At 47.0% G+C, this 18421-nt stretch overlaps 1 protein-coding gene across 1 annotated transcript in view; it reads left to right on the top strand.

Moving 5' to 3' along the window:
• ATP6V0A2 (ATPase H+ transporting V0 subunit a2) overlaps positions 1-18421 on the top strand; it is a 64193-nt gene that overhangs the window by 18210 nt on the left and 27562 nt on the right. The window contains exons 6-12 of the mRNA XM_060250126.1: positions 986-1112; positions 3209-3291; positions 6917-7010; positions 8523-8735; positions 9773-9923; positions 14789-14928; positions 18096-18253. Of these exons, the coding sequence (XP_060106109.1) occupies positions 986-1112; positions 3209-3291; positions 6917-7010; positions 8523-8735; positions 9773-9923; positions 14789-14928; positions 18096-18253 (966 nt within the window). The remainder of the gene's footprint in view (positions 1-985; positions 1113-3208; positions 3292-6916; positions 7011-8522; positions 8736-9772; positions 9924-14788; positions 14929-18095; positions 18254-18421) is intronic.

Below are 18421 nucleotides of genomic sequence, written 5' to 3'. Positions count from 1 at the left end.
TCAGAAGGAAGAGAGTGTATAGTTAGTCACATCAGGGCTTTTATTTTCTTTGCACCGCCTTTTCTTTTTCACTGTTGCACTAATAATTAGAACCACTTTTTGTTCTTGAGCACTTAAAATACACTTATTATTGTTATACTGCCTGAATCTTCATGTCTCTTTGGTCCCAGCTAAAAGGTGCTTGCTGAGAAGGAAGACGAGGGGTTGGGTGGGCGCTCTGGGCCCTCCCAGACAGACCTGTATCCAAGTGAGGGCAGCCAGTAGAGGCCCTCCCTGGTCCCTCGCTTGTGACAAAGGTAGCAGCTTTCGAGAGTTGTCTGACAAAGGGAGCTTTGGCTCTTGAAACCCTGAAATGATTGTTGGTCTCTTAAGGTGCTCCTGGACTCAGATCTAACTGTCGAATTGCTTTGGCAGTGTAGCATCGATATGTATCAGTGCCCTCAAAATATTTTAGCTTGCAAATAGTCTTTTGATCGTCTACCCATCCTCACCCAGTTCAGATTTTTCTTACAAACAAAGTAAATAAATCAAAGATTTCAGGTTTTCACGGCTGGTAACATCATTAGGGTTTGTAGAATCTTTCGGGCTCAAGTGCCGTGTTCTACTGGAGAAAGTTTTTCTTCCAGACATTTCGTTCTCGGCTACGGAGAACATCCTCAGTGGCGTTGCAGTCGGAGCAAGCGCTCTGACCTTCTTGACCTTCACTCAATGCACAGCAGCCAAGAAGGTCAGAGCGCCTGCTCCGGCTGCAACGCCACTGAGGATGTTCTCCGTAGCCGAGAACGAAACGCCTGGAAGGAAAACTTTCTCCAGTAGAACACGGCACTGGAGCCCGAAAGATTCTACAAACCCTAAAGTAAATAAATAATTGGAAGAACTGAGTGAACTTCGGGAGAGAGTTCCTTATCCAATAAAAATCCAAGTATTTAACTAATCACATTTCAGGGTTGCATCTGTATTATATTTTGGCTTTTTTAAAATGCAGATTTGTATCTGGCTTAATTCACCGAACAAAAATTGAAGCCTTTGAAAAGATGCTGTGGAGAGTCTGCAAAGGATACACGATTCTTTCTTACTCTGAACTGGAAGAGTGTCTTGATGATCCAGATACGGTGAGTAACCATGACAGATGAATAACGCAACGGTTCTATGAGGGACTGAGCCCTCCCTGCTTAGAAAATGTCTGATGGCTGCACATGTGTTCCTATGTGGATCTAATGGTTAACTGTTGTTAGTTTTCTTTTATTATGGCGAAGCTTTGCGCTGGAATGCCTAACCATGGCTCAGTATTAACTGAAGCCAGGGTATGAAACTGTGATCCAAGGGTTTGCATATCTATCTCTCGTTAGTGTTTAACTCTCGTTAGCGTTTAAGTAAGTAAGCACAAAAGTAGGCTTGAAACTCAACATCAAAAAAACTAAGATCATAGCATCCAGCCCCATCATACCTTGGCAAATAGAAGGAAAAGACATGGAAGTCGGGACAGACTTCAAATTTCTGGGATCCAAGATCACTGCAGATGGTGACTGTAGCCTTGAAATTAAAAGACGTTTGTTCCTTGGGAGGACAGCTATGGCGAACCTGGGCAGTATATCAAAAAGTAGAGACATCACCCTGCCAACAAAAGTCTGTATAGTCAAAGCGATAGTATTCCCAGTAGTAACGTTTGGCTGTGAGAGCTGGACCATAAGGAGGGCTGAGCGCAGAAGAATAGATGCTTTTGAAATGTGGTGCTGGAGAGGAATCTTGAGAGTCCCTTGGACTGCAAGAAGGTCGAATCAGTCAGTCCTAAGGGAAATCAACCCAGACTGTTCCCTGGAAGGTCAGATGCTGAAGCTGAAGCTCAAATCCTTTGGCCACCAAATGAGAAGGGAGCACTCCCTGGAGAAGACCCTGATGCTGGGAAAGACAGAAGGCAAAAGAAGAAGGGGACGGCAAAAGATGAGAAGGCTGGACAGCGTTACTGATGTAACAAGAATTTGAGCAGACTTCGGAGGATGGTGGAAGACAGGAGTTCCTGGCGTGACTTTGTCCATGGAGTCGCAAAGAGTCGGACTCGGCTGTGCGACTGAACAACAACAACAGTGTTAAATCTGCAAAGGCCAGATCGCAGGTATTTATTCATTCATTCAATTTATATCCTGCACTCCCCGCAAGTGAACTCATGGCGGCTAGCTAAGGGAATTTGCCTTGCCTCGCTAGTTTGCTTGACCATAAGATCTGTTTGGTGTGAGTCAGAGTACCCATTCAGGAGGCGGGACTTAGCTCAGGCACTTAAACCAGGTCACACCCCTGGCTTGTGTATAAAATGTGTGTGAGTGTATGCGACTGACATGTCTCTACAAAGGTCAAAAGGCCTGCCCTCTGTTTTCCTAAGCATCTCAAAACCCATGTGTCATGTGCATACTTGTGCTGTGCTTCAGTTTTTCTTTCTTTCTGGTGTTTCCAGACTTCTGGAATCCTAATGGCGTTTAGTGCATGTCCCATTCTGTCAATTGCATTGGCTCGCTCTGTGTAATCCACCTTGAGTCCCTGTGAGAATGGCAGACTGCCACTGACATAAGCTTTAAAACATAAGAGACCAGGGGCACTTTAAGACCAACCTTTATTCAAAGTACAAGCTTTCATGTTCATGCACACTTCCTCAGAGGTGCACAAAAGCTCACACTTTAAATTAAGCTTGGTTGGTCTTAAGTGCCCCAGGACTCACACTTTGTTCTGCTGGTTCAGACCAACATGACAGTCCACCTGGATAAATAAAAAAAGTTAATGGAAGAAGAAGAAGACAAGAAGATACTGGATTTATATCCCGCCCTATACTCTGAATCTCAAGAGTCTCAGAGCGGCTTACAATCTCCTTTACCTTCCCCCCCCACCACCACAACAGACACCCTGTGAGGAGGGTGGGGCTGAGAGAGCTCTCCCAGAAGCTGCCCTTTCAAGGACAACCTCTGCCAGAGCTTTGGCTGACCCAAGACCATTGCAGCAGGTGGAGTGGGGAATCAAAACCCGTTTCTCCCAGATAAGACTCCGCGCATTTAACCACTACACCAAACTGGCTCTTATTTGCCTAAATAAAAACTTTAGGAAAATCCTTTAAAACCACGTGTATCAACTACGTACGAGCAGTTGTTCCATCAAACGTTAGTAGATTCAGTAGCGGAGTTGTAAATCAGAGTTCAGCGCTGACAATTTGTTCACATTCCAGGGAGAACCTACCAGGTGGATTTGTTTCTTAATATCTTACTGGGGTGAACAGATCGGCCAGAAAGTTAAGAAGATATGCGACTGGTAAGAGTCAACATGTATTTAACCGTAGATATCGTACTTACTCATGTTCTGTGTCTTTAGCCTTACAGAGATTTTGTTGTTAGCTTAAACACTGAAAAAATTTGTTGTTGCCTTCAAGATCAAAAAGTGACATGAGCAGTGCTGATGGGGTACAGCCTCTGCCTATTCTAGAGAGAGGGCCTTGTGTGAGACACCCTGTGTCCTACTGACCCCTGAGAGCCAATTCACACATTGCATATTTAGGTACACACTTGAAATATTCGTTGCACGCCCCACAAATGTAACATGTGGATAATGTAAAACAAAGCAATTCTGGAATGGTGTGTTTCGTATCAGTAGAAAAGAGCAAGAGTCCAGGAGCACCTGAAAGTCTAACAAAATTCATGGCAGGGTGTGAGCTTTTGTGAGTCACTGCTCACTTCTTCAGATGCAGCTTGAGTGTGAGCCTGTTTGTCATATATTGAAATAAAAGAAGACTGCATATTTATACTATAATCAGAGACTCAGAGCAGCTTACAATCTCCTTGATCTTCTCCCCTCACAACAGACATCCTATGAGGTGGGTGGGGCTGGAGAGGGCTCTCACAGCAGCTGGCCTTGCAAGGACAACCTCTGCGATAGCTATGGCTAACCCATTCCAGCAGGTGCAAGTGGAGGAGGCAAATGACAATAGAAGGGGGTGACTGGATTAGGTGTGATATACAGAGAGAAAATAGGCATGGAGAAATCAGCATTGGTAATGAGACAGGAAACCAAGGTCTCGATTCAGTCCAGGTGGGTGCATTGTCTTGAGCTTCATTATCAGTTGCAATTCAGCAGTGTTTCATATTCATCAGACTGCTGTCTTGGCTTCTGGTCTCCATCAAGTATACACACATTCTCTGTTGGGTTTGCTGCCAAGTGTGTGGAAAAACTCAACATGCAGTTGAGATGGCTTTCTCAGCTGAAATGCTGAGAAAATGTGTGATGCTTTCTTTTTTAAGCCTAGCGAATGGTCTGCACACATGGGTTTTAGATTCCCTCCGGGCACTGGCTGCATTGCCACGCTTCCTGGAAGGCAGAGGCAAGCCTCTCTTTGCTCTTTTTATATTGTGGACAGTATGTGTGGGAAACGAAGAACTGGTCCATACTTCATTGAGGCCTTTTTGGTTCTGTGCGTCTGGTGTGCGTTTTGGTTCTCTGCCACTGGTGTGACTTGAATAATCTTTTTTCCTCTTTCTGGGTTTTCTCTAAGCATCAACTGCCAAACATTGTTGCACTGGTTTGTGTGACCTCTCAGGATACGTAAATGGAGGCTTTAGTTAGAGTCCCCATGTCAGCTCCAGATCTGATCCACCAGCAGTAAAAATACAGATTCTCTCTTTTGCTGGTTTTTCAGACATTCTTCTCTCCAGGAATGCTATCCACTCTGACTTAAATCTCCTATGGAATTTCCTAATACAGAAGATTTGGGGGCATGTTTGAGATGTCACGCTTAGATTAGTGTGGACCGATGAACTGAGTGTGCATGGTACAATACCCCTCCAGTGTAGTGGTGAAGTGTGCGGACTCTTATATGGGAGAACCGGGTTTGATTCCCCACTCCTTCACTTGCACCTGCTGGAAAGGCCTTGGGTCAGCCATAGCTCTCACAGAGGTTGTCCTTGAAAGGCAGCTGCTGTGAGAGCCCTCTCAGCCCCACCCACCTCACAGGGTGTCTGTTGTGGGGGGAGAAGATATGGGAGATTGGAAGCCGCTCTGAGTCTCTGATTCAGAGAGAAGGACGGGGTATAAATCTGCAATTCTTCTTCTCTTCCATAAATACGTATGGAAAGGGAAAGTTGGGAGTGGTAATATTTCATATTTGTCTACCATTATTCATCCTAAGGAAACACTGGCCTTCAAAGGCAACCCAGAGAGCAGCCTGAAAAGCATCGCACCAGCCTTCCCGGGCCCAATATCCAGCAAGGTTGATTTGTTTGTTTCCAAGGCACTAACTTGTCTTGTGGGCCCACTACAGGAACCGAGAGTTGCTTTCTTTCAATGAACATATGAAGCTGCCTTCTACTGAATCAGACCCTCGGTCCATCAAAGTCAGTTGTCTACTCAGACTGGCAGTGGCTCTCCAGGGTCTCAAGCTGAGGTTTTTCATGCCTGGACCCTTTTTAGTTGGAGATGCCGGGGACTGAACCTGGTACCTTCTGCTTACCAAGCAGATGCTCTACCACTGAGCCACCATCCCTCCCCTTAGGCCTATGAACATATATGAACATATGAAGCTGTCTTCTACTGAATCAGACCGTGAGTCCATCAAAGTCAGTATTGTCTACTCAGACTGGCAGCAGTTCTCCAGGGTCTCAAGCTGAGGTTTTTCACACCTATTTGCCTGGACCCTTTTTAGTTGGAGATGCCGGGGATTGAACTTGGGACCTTCTGCTTACCAAGCAGATGCTCTAACACTGAGCCACCATCCCTCCCCTTCAGTGGCTCTCCAGGATCTCAAGCTGAGGTTTTTCACACCTACTTGCCTGGGCCCTTTTTAGTTGGAGATGCCGGGGATTGAACCTGGAACCTTCTGCTTACTAAGCAGATGCTCTACCCCTGAGCCACCGTCCCTCGCCTTAGGCCTATGAACATATGAAGCTGTCTTATACAGAATCAGACCCTCGGTCCATCAAAGTCAGTCTTGTCTACTCAGACTGGCAGCGGCTCTCCAGGGTCTCAAGCCGAGGTTTTTCATGCCTTTTTGCCTGGAGCATCCTTTATCAGGGGATTCCGTGTGATCCAAGCCCTAGCTTTGCAGCACTGTGTTTTATTTCCTTGCTTTTCTTTTTTCAAAATCAACCACTCCCCCTACCTGTGCTTTCTCCATTGTGGCTCCTGGCTAGTGGAATGACCTGAACAGGGGGGGTGGTCAGGAAAGCTCCCACTCTCCTGGCCTTATGCAAACGATGCAGAAGTAATAGGGTTTTCTGCACAAGTAATAGGGTTGCACTGCACAAAAGGGATTTACAGATGTGCTTGGATAAATGGTTAGGGACTGTGGTACGTACTTCTCTGCTAGCTTATTATAAGTAAGAACATCACAAGAGCCCTGCTGGATGAGACCAGTAGCCCATCTAGTTCAGTCTCCTGTCTCACCCAGTGGCCAACCAGTTCCTCTGGAGGCCTTCATAAGAACATCAGAAGAGCCCTGTTGGATCTGAGCAGTGGTCCTTCTAGTCCAGCCTCCTGTCTCACACAGTGGCCAACCAGTTCCTCTGGAGGGCCGACAATAGGGCAGAGAGGCTGAGACCTTCATAAGAACATCAGAAGAGCCCTACTGAATCAGACCCCAGTGGTCCTTCTAGTCCAGCATCCTGTCTCACGCATTGGCCACCGAGTTACTTTTGAGGGCCAGCAACAGGACATAGGGGCTGAGGCCTTCCCCTGATGTTGCCTCCTGGCTCTGGCCCTTTTAAAGCTGTTTTTAGAATCCTGTTATGTAATTTCTGTCCCACTTAATGTGTCATATGAATTCTTATGGCAATTGAATGTCTCTTTTTTGCGATTGTACTGGCTTGCTCTGTAATCCGCCTTAAGACCATGCGAGAAAAGCAGCCTATAAATAGCATAAATAAAATATATGCATGTATATTTTTGCCAGCTACCACTGTCACATCTACCCTTATCCTAACACACCCGAGGACCACCAGACAGTTATGGAAGGACTCCAAGTTCGTATTCAGGATCTGCACATTGTGAGTAGGAAGTCTGTAGCTGTTCCTTATTTTTCAGCTGGAGAAGCCACAGAACATATATGTACATATGAAGCTGCCTTCTGCTGAATCAGACCCTCAGTCCATCAAAGTCAGTCTTGTCTACTCAGACTGGCAGCGGCTCTCCAGGGTCCCAAGCTGAGGTTTTTCACACCTATTTGCCTGGACCCTTTTTAGTTGGAGATGCCGGGGATTGAACCTGGGACCTTCTGTTTACCAAGCAGATGCTCTACCACTGAGCCACCATCCCTCCCCTTAGGCCTATGAACATATATGAACATATGAAGCTGCCTTCGACTGAATCATACCCTCGGTCCATCAAAGTCAGTCTTGTCTACTCAGACTGGCAGCAGCTCTCCAGGGTCTCAAGCTGAGGTTTTTCACGCCTACTTGCCTGGACCCTTTTTAGTTGGAGATTCCGGGGATTGAACCTGGGACCTTCTGCTTACCAGGCAGATGCTGTACAACTGAGCCACCGTCCCTCCCCAATGTCCACTTTCGTGGAAGACTATGCCTGTAAACTTCCTTTATTCTGCCTGCCAGTCTGTCAGACGGAAAGGGCTTTTCCTGACTCTGCTAGAAACTGCTTTCATCAAAATGGGCTTTCATGTAAGCCGGAGATGTTCACTCTCTGTATTCTTGGGATGAAAGTGGTCACTTCACATCCGGGCCACATCTGTCCTGACAATGTTTTACGTATATATGTGTATTAAATGCAAATGAAATGTAATATTAAAGAGTGGAATGGCTTCCTTCTTACCTTGTGGAGCCACATTCCAGGGGCTAGGCAAAGGCCACCATTTGCCCGTTCCTGATACTAGAACTAGTTAGAATGCAAAACCTGGTTAGAATACAAATAATGGGAGACTCTCGCATGGCTGGCTGCTGTGAATTTGCCCTTTATGGAGACAGTGTCCTTCTGCACTGTGTGATTTATTTAAAATATTTATATTTCACCTTTCTACATTGCCCAGGGCAGCTTGCGAATTATACAAATATTATACACGTGCTTTCTATCTAGGTGCATAAGTTATGCGGAATATTACCAGCCTATATGTAGTTTTATGCCTGGTAGCCAATGACATGGATCCTGCTTTTTGATATAATCTAATAATCCTGTGATTATGATATCGTTTTGCTTGGATGTGGTTTATTTAATGTAAAGTTTTTAATGTTTAAGCCGCCCTGAGCCCGCTTGCGGGATAGGGCGGGGTATAAAGCGAAAAATTAAATTAAATACGTTTTAAAACATAGATTAAATATATAAATCAAGTTTAACCTGCAACAAATATCCCTACTAGCTGCCAATCAGAGGTACTCCATTAGTTACTTCTGCCAAAGGCTCATTGCAACAATTCCACATTGCACCTTTTACGGCAGAGAGCGAGTGTGTACTGTATCTAGTGGGCTATTCCAAAGTTTGGGTGTGGCCACATTTTAAATCCTTTAAAAAAATCTTGTTTCACTTTTTTTTAAAACCAAAAAATCCCAAAGGTGCTGCATAAAACGGAAGATTACTTACGGCAAGTTTTGTGTAAAGCGTCTGAATCCATCTATACCTGGGACGTCCAAGTGAAGAAGATGAAAGCCATTTATCATGTGCTTAACCTGTGCAGCTTTGATGTTACCAACAAATGCCTCATCGCTGAGGTCTGGTGCCCAGTCGCAGATCTGCCTAACATGCGTCGAGCCCTTGAGGAAGGATCTGTAAGTCAATTAATTAGCTTGCGGGGTGGCTGTGTGGACATAGAGTTATGTTCCAGGAGTTCATGTCATGTGAATGTTGGATATATTTGCAGCAGAGGTAAAGGAAGTGTTGAGTGATTCACATGGATAGATTTGGTTGAAGCAGAAGAACAGCAAGGATGAAAGAGGGTTGACTGTAGTGCTGTGCAGACACTGGGAATGCATGTTAAGTGGAGGATTGGGGTCATAAGAACATAAGAGCCTGGCTGGATCAGACCAATGGGCTGTCTAGCCCAGAGGACCAGCAACAGGACAGAGGGGCCAAGGCCTTCCCCTGATGTTGCCTCCTGGCTCCATGTCTCAGAGGATAACAAGAGCCCTCCTGGATCAAGTAGTGGTCCATCTAGTCCTGCATCTTGTCTCACATAGTAGTCCCTCTGGAGGGTCAACCAGAGGGCTTAGAGGCCAAGGCCTTCCCCTGATGTTGCCTCCTGGCTCTGGAGTTCAGAGGATAAGAAAAGCCTTGCTGGATCAGACCAGTGGTCCCTTTAGTCCAGCATCCTGCCTCACACAGTGGTCAGACAGTTCCTCTAGAGGGCCAACAACTGGGCACAGAGGTCAAGGCCTTCCCCTGAGGTTGCTTCCTGGCTCTGGGGATTCATTGATAGACTTCTCCTCCTTGAACTACTCTCTAAAGGTGCTTATTCCTGTGGACATCATTACATCATGCTACAGCTGTGATGGTTTCCCTGTTTCCACAGGGGCACGTACACTTAGCATTCTGATCTGTTCATTGCAAAGCAAAAGTGTAGAGAGAATACTTTTCTGGCCTCTGTTGTGTTCAAGAAGGCTGTGGTCCAGATGTGAAAGTTGATCTGAGAACGATGCAGAAGTGTCTGATGGAGAGGGCCAAGGTGCTGGCATCCTGCTTGCTTGTAGTGTGTACGCACAGGACATCTGCATGGGATTGACATTTGGATGACAGAATGTGGAAAAGCAACTTATTTCCCCAGTTTGCAAACATTAATCTGTGTTGTTGTCGTTCATTCCAAAATCAGAGAGAAAGTGGAGCATCTGTTCCGTCATTCATCAACACGATACCAACGACGGAGACTCCTCCAACTTTGATACGCACCAATAAGTTTACTGTGGGGTTCCAAAACATTGTTGATGCGTATGGGATTGGGAACTACCGGGAAGTCAATCCAGGTAGGTGTCGTTGCATGTAGACAAGTATTTATTGAGAAGCAAGGTATACCTGGAACCACCTACCTGGTTCCTCCTGCCTTTCCAAATGCGTAAAATAGTCTTTTCCAAAAATGTTATGTTGCATCACAAAAGTATATTCGTTCAGCACTGCCACTGCGTATTTTATTACAATATTTTTTATACTAGCCTTTCTGCAAAGACCAGAAGTCAGCTTTCATGCTTCTCCCCAACCCCTTTCTATTTTATCCTCAATCAACCCTCTGAGGGTTAACTAGGCTGACAGACTAACTAGCCCAAGGTCACCCAGTGTGCTTTGTGGCCCAGTGTGGATTTGAACTGGTATCTCCCTAATCTCAGTCCAAACTTGCTTCGTGTGAGACCCACATAGAATAAACATCAGATGTTTGAGAGCCGCAAGACAGGGAGGCAGGCAAATAGATAGGGGAGGGAGAGGTGGAAAGAAAGCAACTTTAAATGCTTTCTCCAAACCTCCGGTTGGCTTGGCACGGAGAAGTGATTTAAAGAGACAAATGCCTGCTCCGAACTGGCCAATGTGGGGCAGGGGGGCTTCAAGAGCCACATGATGTGTGTGAAAGAGCCACAGGTGGCTCCTGAGCTGCAGTTTGCCTCAGTCTGACAATTTAATGTGATTTAATCATTAGACTTACAGCTTGCCCTTCCCTGCATTGCCAGTTTGGTGTAGTGGTTAAGTGTGCGGACTCTTATCTGGGAGAACCGGGTTTGATTCCCCACTCCTCCACTTACACCTGCTGGCATGGCCTTGGGTCAGCCATAGCTCTGGCAGAGGTTGTCCTTGAAAGGGCAGCTGCTGGGAGAGCCCTCTCCAGCCCCACCCACCTCACAGGGTGTCTGTTGTGGGGGAGGAAGGTGAAGGAGATTGTGAGCCGCTCTGAGACTCTTCGGAGTGGAGGGCGGGATATAAATCCAATATCTTCATCTACCTCACAGGGTGCCTGTTGTGGGGGAGGAAGGGAAAGGAGATTGGGAGCCGCTCTGAGACTCTTCGGAGCGGAGGGCGGGATATAAATCCAATATCTTCATCTACCTCACAGGGTGTCTGTTGTGGGGGAGGAAGGGAAAGGAGATTGTAAGCCGCTCTGAGACTCTTCGGAGTGGAGGGCGGGATATAAATCCAATATCTTCATCTACCTCACAGGGTGTCTGTTGTGGGGGAGGAAGGGAAAGGAGATTGTGAGCCGCTCTGAGACTCTTCAGAGTGGAGGGCGGGATATAAATCCAATATCATCATCTTCTTCATCATCTTCTTCTTCTTCTTTTTCTTCTTCTTCTTCTTCATAGCGAGGCTCGGGTTTAAAACGCCTTAATTTAAAACATCTCGCAGCCATCTTACACAGTTATCAAATTATCATGTCGACGCACATGAAACTCATACAGCATAAATATCATCAGTAACCCTGGCGTCCCCTGAAGCAAAAATAACTCCTGGCACCAGAGGTTTAGTTGTTTGCATTATAGAAACAGAACGCGGGGAGGCAGGGAAGAGTTCCCCAGTCTGCCAAGGGAGGAGTGGGATTGGGGAGAACCAGCTTATGCTGGAAGCCGCAGGTATGAGGCAAAGCTCAAGTAGTTCAGGGAATGGTCCGGCTCCAGGGTAAGACTTGGAGTAGCAGGAATGCGGTCGGCTCAGATCTTTCAAGCACACGTGACCTCAAGCAGGGATGCAGCCTGCAGCGCGAATAAATGCTGTTAAAACAGTTTTTACAGTGGACGAGGGGGACTTAGCTGAAAATAAAGATTTCCAGGCAGGCTGCTGTGAAGACCACACACCAGTGCTGATGCACATTCTCCTCTGTGTGTTTTATCTGTTTTGCACATCTGCGTGTGTCTTTCACTGAGCACTTCCTCAGTTATCAGTCACCTGGCTGGACCCCTTATTGAGCAGCTCCAAGGGGAGTTTCTCTGAGGAGGAGGGAGAGGGAGGCTACAGTTACCTGTTGTAGGAAACCACCTGGGGTTTTTTTGGCCACTGTGTGACACAGAGTGTTGGACTGGATGGGCCTTTGGCCTGATCCAGCATGGCTTCTCTTATGTTCTTATGTGACACAGAGTGTTGGACTGGATGGGCCTTTGGCCTGATCCAGCATGGCTTCTCTTATGTTCTTATGTGACACAGAGTGTTGGACTGGATGGGCCTTTGGCCTGATCCAGCATGGCTTCTCTTATGTTCTTATGTGACACAGAGTGTTGGACTGGATGGGCCTTTGGCCTGATCCAGCATGGCTTCTCTTATGTTCTTATGTGACACAGAGTGTTGGACTGGAGGGGTCATTGGCCTGATCCAACATGGCTTCTCTTATGTTCTTATGTGACACAGAGTGTTGGACTGGATGGGCCACTGGCCTGATCCAACATGGCTTCTCTTATGTTCTTATGTGACACAGAGTGTTGGACTGGATGGGCCACTGGCCTGATCCAACATGGCTTCTCTTATGTTCTTATGTGACACAGAGTGTTGGACTGGATGTGCCATTGACCTGATCCAACATGGCTTCTCTTATGTTCTTATGTGACACAGAGTGTTGGACTGGATGGGCCTTTGGCCTGATCCAGCATGGCTTCTCTTATGTTCTTATGTGACACAGAGTGTTGGACTGGATGGGCCTTTGGCCTGATCCAGCATGGCTTCTCTTATGTTCTTATGTGACACAGAGTGTTGGACTGGATGGGCCTTTGGCCTGATCCAGCATGGCTTCTCTTATGTTCTTATGTGACACAGAGTGTTGGACTGGAGGGGTCATTGGCCTGATCCAACATGGCTTCTCTTATGTTCTTATGTGACACAGAGTGTTGGACTGGATGGGCCTTTGGCCTGATCCAGCATGGCTTCTCTTATGTTCTTATGTGACACAGAGTGTTGGACTGGATGGGCCTTTGGCCTGATCCAGCATGGCTTCTCTTATGTTCTTATGTGACACAGAGTGTTGGACTGGAGGGGTCATTGGCCTGATCCAACATGGCTTCTCTTATGTTCTTATGTGACACAGAGTGTTGGACTGGATGGGCCTTTGGCCTGATCCAGCATGGCTTCTCTTATGTTCTTATGTGACACAGAGTGTTGGACTGGAGGGGTCATTGGCCTGATCCAACATGGCTTCTCTTATGTTCTTATGTGACACAGAGTGTTGGACTGGATGGGCCTTTGGCCTGATCCAGCATGGCTTCTCTTATGTTCTTATGTGACACAGAGTGTTGGACTGGATGGACTATTGGCCTGATCCAGCATGGCTTCTCTTATGTTCTTATGTGACACAGAGTGTTGGACTGGATGGGCCTTTGGCCTGATGCAACATGGCTTCTCTTATGTTCTTATGTGACACAGAGTGTTGGACTGGATGGGCCTTTGGCCTGATCCAACATGGCTTCTCTTATGTTCTTATGTGACACAGAGTGTTGGACTGGATGGGCCTTTGGCCTGATCCAACATGGCTTCTCTTATGTTCTTATGTGACACAGAGTGTTGGACTGGATGGGCCTTTGGCCTGATCCAACATGGCTTCTCTTATGTTCTTATGTGACACAGAGTGTTGGACTGGATGGGCCTTTGGCCTGATCCAGCATGGCTTCTCTTATGTTCTTATGTGACTCAGAGGGTTGGACTGGCTGGGCCATTGGCCTGATCCAACATGGCTTCTCTTATGTTCTTATGTGACACAGAGTGTTGGTCTGGATGGGCCTTTGGCCTGATCCAACATGGCTTCTCTTATATTCTTATGCCCCAAAGCCTGCTTGTGTTCCTTAGCAACTGGGCTGCATTGAGCCAAAAAACAAAAGCACTTTGTCAGTGTCTTAAATAACGAAGTAGGAGTCCAGGAGCACCTTTAAAACCAACAAAATGTTATGCAGAATATAAGCTTTCAGATGCATTCATACTTCAGACAAAGAAATGGGGTACAGCGAGCAGAGCTGCATATAGCTGGTGGGCAGTGGTTAAGAATGCAAAGTGGTACAAAGTTAGAATCCAATGGCAAAAAAGTGAATTAACAAACTGAAAGAACATTTGGTCTGGATGGCGTTTGCGTGGGAAACCAATAAAACGGTAACATGTCAGAATGGGAGAATGACGGTGAGACCATCGTAAGGCAATAAATTGCTCAACGCGGCTGCCCCCGTGGATTTTAAATAACAAAGGATCCAGTAAGACCTTAAAGACTGACAAAATTAGCGGCAGGGCATGAGCTTTCATGAAGAGCAAGAGTCCCCCAGAGCCAAAGTCCCATTGGTGAAGAGCAAGAGTCCCTTTAGATTACTCATGAATCTTATACATGCCACAAACGTTAGTCTTCAAGGTGCTACCGGACTGTGGCTTTTTTTTCTCCTGTTTGGTGTAGTGGTTAAGTGTGTGGACTCTTATCTGGGAGAACCGGGTTTGATTCCCCACTCCTCCACTTGCACCTGCTAGCATGGCCTTGGGTCAGCCATAGCTCTGGCAGAGGTTGTCCTTGAAAGGGCAGCTGCTGGGAGAGCCCTCTCCAGCCCCACCCACCTCACAGGGTGTCTGTTGTGGGGGAGGAAGGGAAAGGAGATTGTGAGCCGCTCTGAGACTCTTCGGAGTGGAGGGCGGGATATGAATCCAGTATCTTCATCTACCTCACAGGGTGTCTGTTGTGGGGGAGGAAGGGAAAGGAGATTGTGAGCCGCTCTGAGACTCTTTGGAGTGGAGGGCGGGATATAAATCCAATATCTTCTTCTTCTTCTTCTGTTGCAGACACACTAACACAGCTGCCCATCATAAATAGCAAAGGTTGCCTTCTGTAGAATTCTGATTTAGCACATATCAAAATAGCTGTTCTGATTCCCCCCCCCCTCTCTCTCTAATTTTGAAGCTCTTTTCACCATCATCACCTTCCCGTTTATATTTGCCGTCATGTTTGGAGACTGCGGCCACGGCTTCCTGATGTCCCTCTTTGCTCTGTTACTGGTCGTGTTTGAGAAACACCCACGACTGATGCGATCGCAGGACGAGGTGAGGAAGGCTCGCTGTGGGTTTACAACCGATGTTTCTGTTTCTGGGCTTCCTGCGAGCGGGAATCTTGCTCCCCCACTCTTACCTGGAGAGCCTGTTTGCGAGGCTGTAGAACAGAGGAAGAGAGTTTGGTACCTCGGCCCATGTTTGGAGAAAGAGTTCCCACTTGCAGTGGTGATGCATGAACTGTATGGGGGAAGGTGGGTGGGGGGAGATTTCTCTCGATACTGGAACGTGGGCTCACCCACTGAAATCCAGGACAGGCAGAGAAGAAAGGAATTCGAGAACAGAAATCAGGAGCAGAGGTGTACACACAGAGATAATAATAATAATAAAATTTTATTTATACCCCGCCCTCTCCGCCAAGGCAGGCTCAGGGCGGCTTACAGGCATGGCAAAGCCATTGAACAATAAAACAGTTATACAATTCAATAAAATTACAATTTACTATTAAATTTTTACATAATCTAAAACAATCTAAAAACAGTCTAAAATATCTCGGTGTTATCTCAGTTATTAATATTTGTGATGGTGTGATGTTTATTTCAAGCTCCATCTTGAAGGGCTAGCCGGAAGAGGGCGGTTTTGCACGCCCTACGGAATTGACTAAAGGTAAAGGTAGTCCCCCTGTGCAAGCACCAGTCGTTTCTCGACTCTGGGGTGACGTTGCTTTCACCACGTTTTCATGACAGACATTTTGCGGGGTGGTTTGCCATTGCCTTCCCCAGTTTTCTACACTCCCCCCCCCCCAGCAAGCTGGGTACTCATTTTACCGACCTCGGAAGGATGGAAGGCTGAGTCAACCTGGAGCCGGCTGCCTGAACTAGCTTTCGCTGGGATCAAGCTCAGGTCGTGAGCAGAGGGCTCCGACTGCAGTACTGCAGCTTTACCACTCTGCGCCACGGGGCATGCACGGTACACAGAGATAGACACACACAAATTATAAATACTGAAGACACATGAAAGAGCCAGTTTGGTGTAGTGGTTAAGTGTGCAGACTCTTATCTGGGAGACCTGAGTTTGATTCCCCACTCCTCCACTCGCACCTGCTGGAATGGCCTTGGGTCAGCCATAGCTCTTGTAGGAGTTGTCCTTGAAAGGGCAGCTTCTGTCAGAGCTCACTCAGCCCCACCCACCTCACAGGGTGTCTGTTGTGTGTGTGTGGGTGGGGGGAAGTAGAGAAGACTGTGACCGCTCTGAGACGCTGAGATTCAGAGTATAGGGCAGGATATAAATCCAATATCATTATCATCTTATACTGAATCAGAGCCAGGGCTTTTTCCCCTTGGGGGAACGTAGGGGAACAGAGTTCCAGAACCTCTTTGTGGAAACAGAATTCTCAAATGTTTAAAAGTGCATGGGGGGCACTGGTGTATTTCTCAATTTCCCTCTTGAGAGTTCCGGGGGGGAAAAGCCCTGAATCAGACTGTCGGTCCTTCAAGGTCTACTCAGGCTGGCAGTGGCTCTGCAGGATCTCAGGCTGAAGTCTTTCACGTCACCTACTGCCTGAGCCCCTTTAGCTGGAGATGCCAGGGATTAAACCTGGGGCCTTCTGCATGCCAAGCAGATGCTCTTTCACCATGCCCCCCCAACCCCCCAACCCCCATGTTTGTTATGAAATATATATCCTTTTTAGGGTGCCATTAGTGGTGGAAAGTGCTGTCGAGCCACAGCCAACTTATGACCGCCCTGTAGGGTTTTCAAGGCAAGAGACGTTCAAAGGTGGTTTGCCTTTGCCTGCTTCTGCGTAGCGACCCAGGGACTTCCTTGGTGGCCTCCCATCCAAACGCCGACCCTGCTTAGCTTCTGAGATCTGACAAGATCAGGCTAGCCCAGGGCCATCTTGCATCGCTGAGTGCCAGAGCTGGTTTACAATAACCAAGTTATGTACATGCACACGAGGATACAGTTCATGCAGCTGTGGTCGTCAAGCCCTACTTGTAAGCTGCTGAGAGTCATATGGTTTATAGAGAGCTGGAAGAGTGTCTTTCTCGCTGTCTAGTTCAAACCTTCCCCCCTCCATTGCAGGAAATTTGAAGCTGTCACCTCCTTGACTGATGGCTGCCCAACTTGTTCCCTGGTAAGCCCCAGGGAGGGAGTGTCCCCCTCTGCTCCGTTATTGGTTCCGTTGTCAATCGTCCTTTACCATGTCACACAAAGGGTCTGGTATCTACTGCTTCAGAGTCAAGTACTCTACATCTGCTTGGTTAGTGTCGCTGAAAGGGCTCTGGTCTGGTCTGGTCCAGCAGACCAGCTCTTGTGTTTTTAAGCCCCAGGCACCCTGTGTCATCGAAAGTGGGGTTGCCCCTGCTTGCACAGACTTGTATACCAGATCGCCAGGGAGCCCCCAAGCTGCGGCGCAACAAATGCTGCGCATTAAACATCAGTTTCTTGTCAATTGGGAACGAATTCAAAGCTTACGTATCGAACAGAATTGGAGTCCAGTAGCACCTTCAAGGCCAAGTGTTTTATTGCGAATGTAAGCTGTTGTAAGTGTGTAAAAACATACTTCATCAGACAACAGTATGGGATGGAATGAGCAGTCCCACATATAGAGAGAGTGGGCAGTGAATTAGTATGCAAGATAGCGAGAATGTTTTTAGTAGACTGAAAGAATGACGAGTTGGGGGTCCGGCAATCTTCGGTTTGGGTTGACTGGGCAGAAAAGAAGAAGAAGAAGAAGATATTGCGTTTATATCCCACCCTCCACTCCGAAGAGTCTCAGAGCAGCTCACAATCTCCTTTACCTTCCTCCCCCACAACAGACACCCTGTGAGGTGGGTGGGGCTGGAGAGGTTCTCACAGCAGCTGCCCTTTCGAGGACAACCTCTGCCAGAGCTATGGCTGACCCAAGGCCATGCTAGCAGGTGCAAGTGGAGGAGTGGGGAATCAAACCCGGTTCTCCCAGATAAGAGTCCACACACTTAACCACTACACCAAACTGACTCTCCACACCAAACTGACTGAAAAAACAGCAAAGGTTGAATTGGAGACTGGTGTCAATGTCATTAGGTCTCTTCATTGTGAAGAATAATCAATTAGAGTCTGCTATAACGTTCCATCAGTCTCTAAGGCATGGGTTAAAATCACAGCATTTTCCTAAATCAAATGTTCTCGTCTTTAAAGTTCACCTGACCCTGACAGGTCCCGTGCTTTACTGTTTGCAGATCATGAAAATGTTCTTCGAAGGGCGATATATCATCTTGCTGATGGGCTTGTTTTCAGTGTACACTGGCTTGATATACAATGACTGCTTTTCAAAGTCGCTGAATATCTTCGGCTCCCACTGGAACGTTTCGCAGATGTTTGAACAGAAGGCGTGGAAGTAAGTGACTCTTGCGTAGTCCAACCTGGTATTGAAGCAGCCCGCTGTCTTTGGATAGGAAGCTGTTGACTGCATATGTGTGTGGAGCGCCTTATCCTTGCCCTGGCACACATATACACTGATTATATAGTTGCCGTTCCAGTGATTCATTTGACTTCTCAGTCCCTT

The sequence above is a fragment of the Heteronotia binoei genome, chromosome 11 (genome assembly GCF_032191835.1).
Source record: "Heteronotia binoei isolate CCM8104 ecotype False Entrance Well chromosome 11, APGP_CSIRO_Hbin_v1, whole genome shotgun sequence".
Lineage (NCBI taxonomy): Eukaryota > Metazoa > Chordata > Lepidosauria > Squamata > Gekkonidae > Heteronotia > Heteronotia binoei.
Note: the sequence above shows the minus strand (reverse complement) of the source record. Positions and strands in the feature narration are given on the sequence as shown.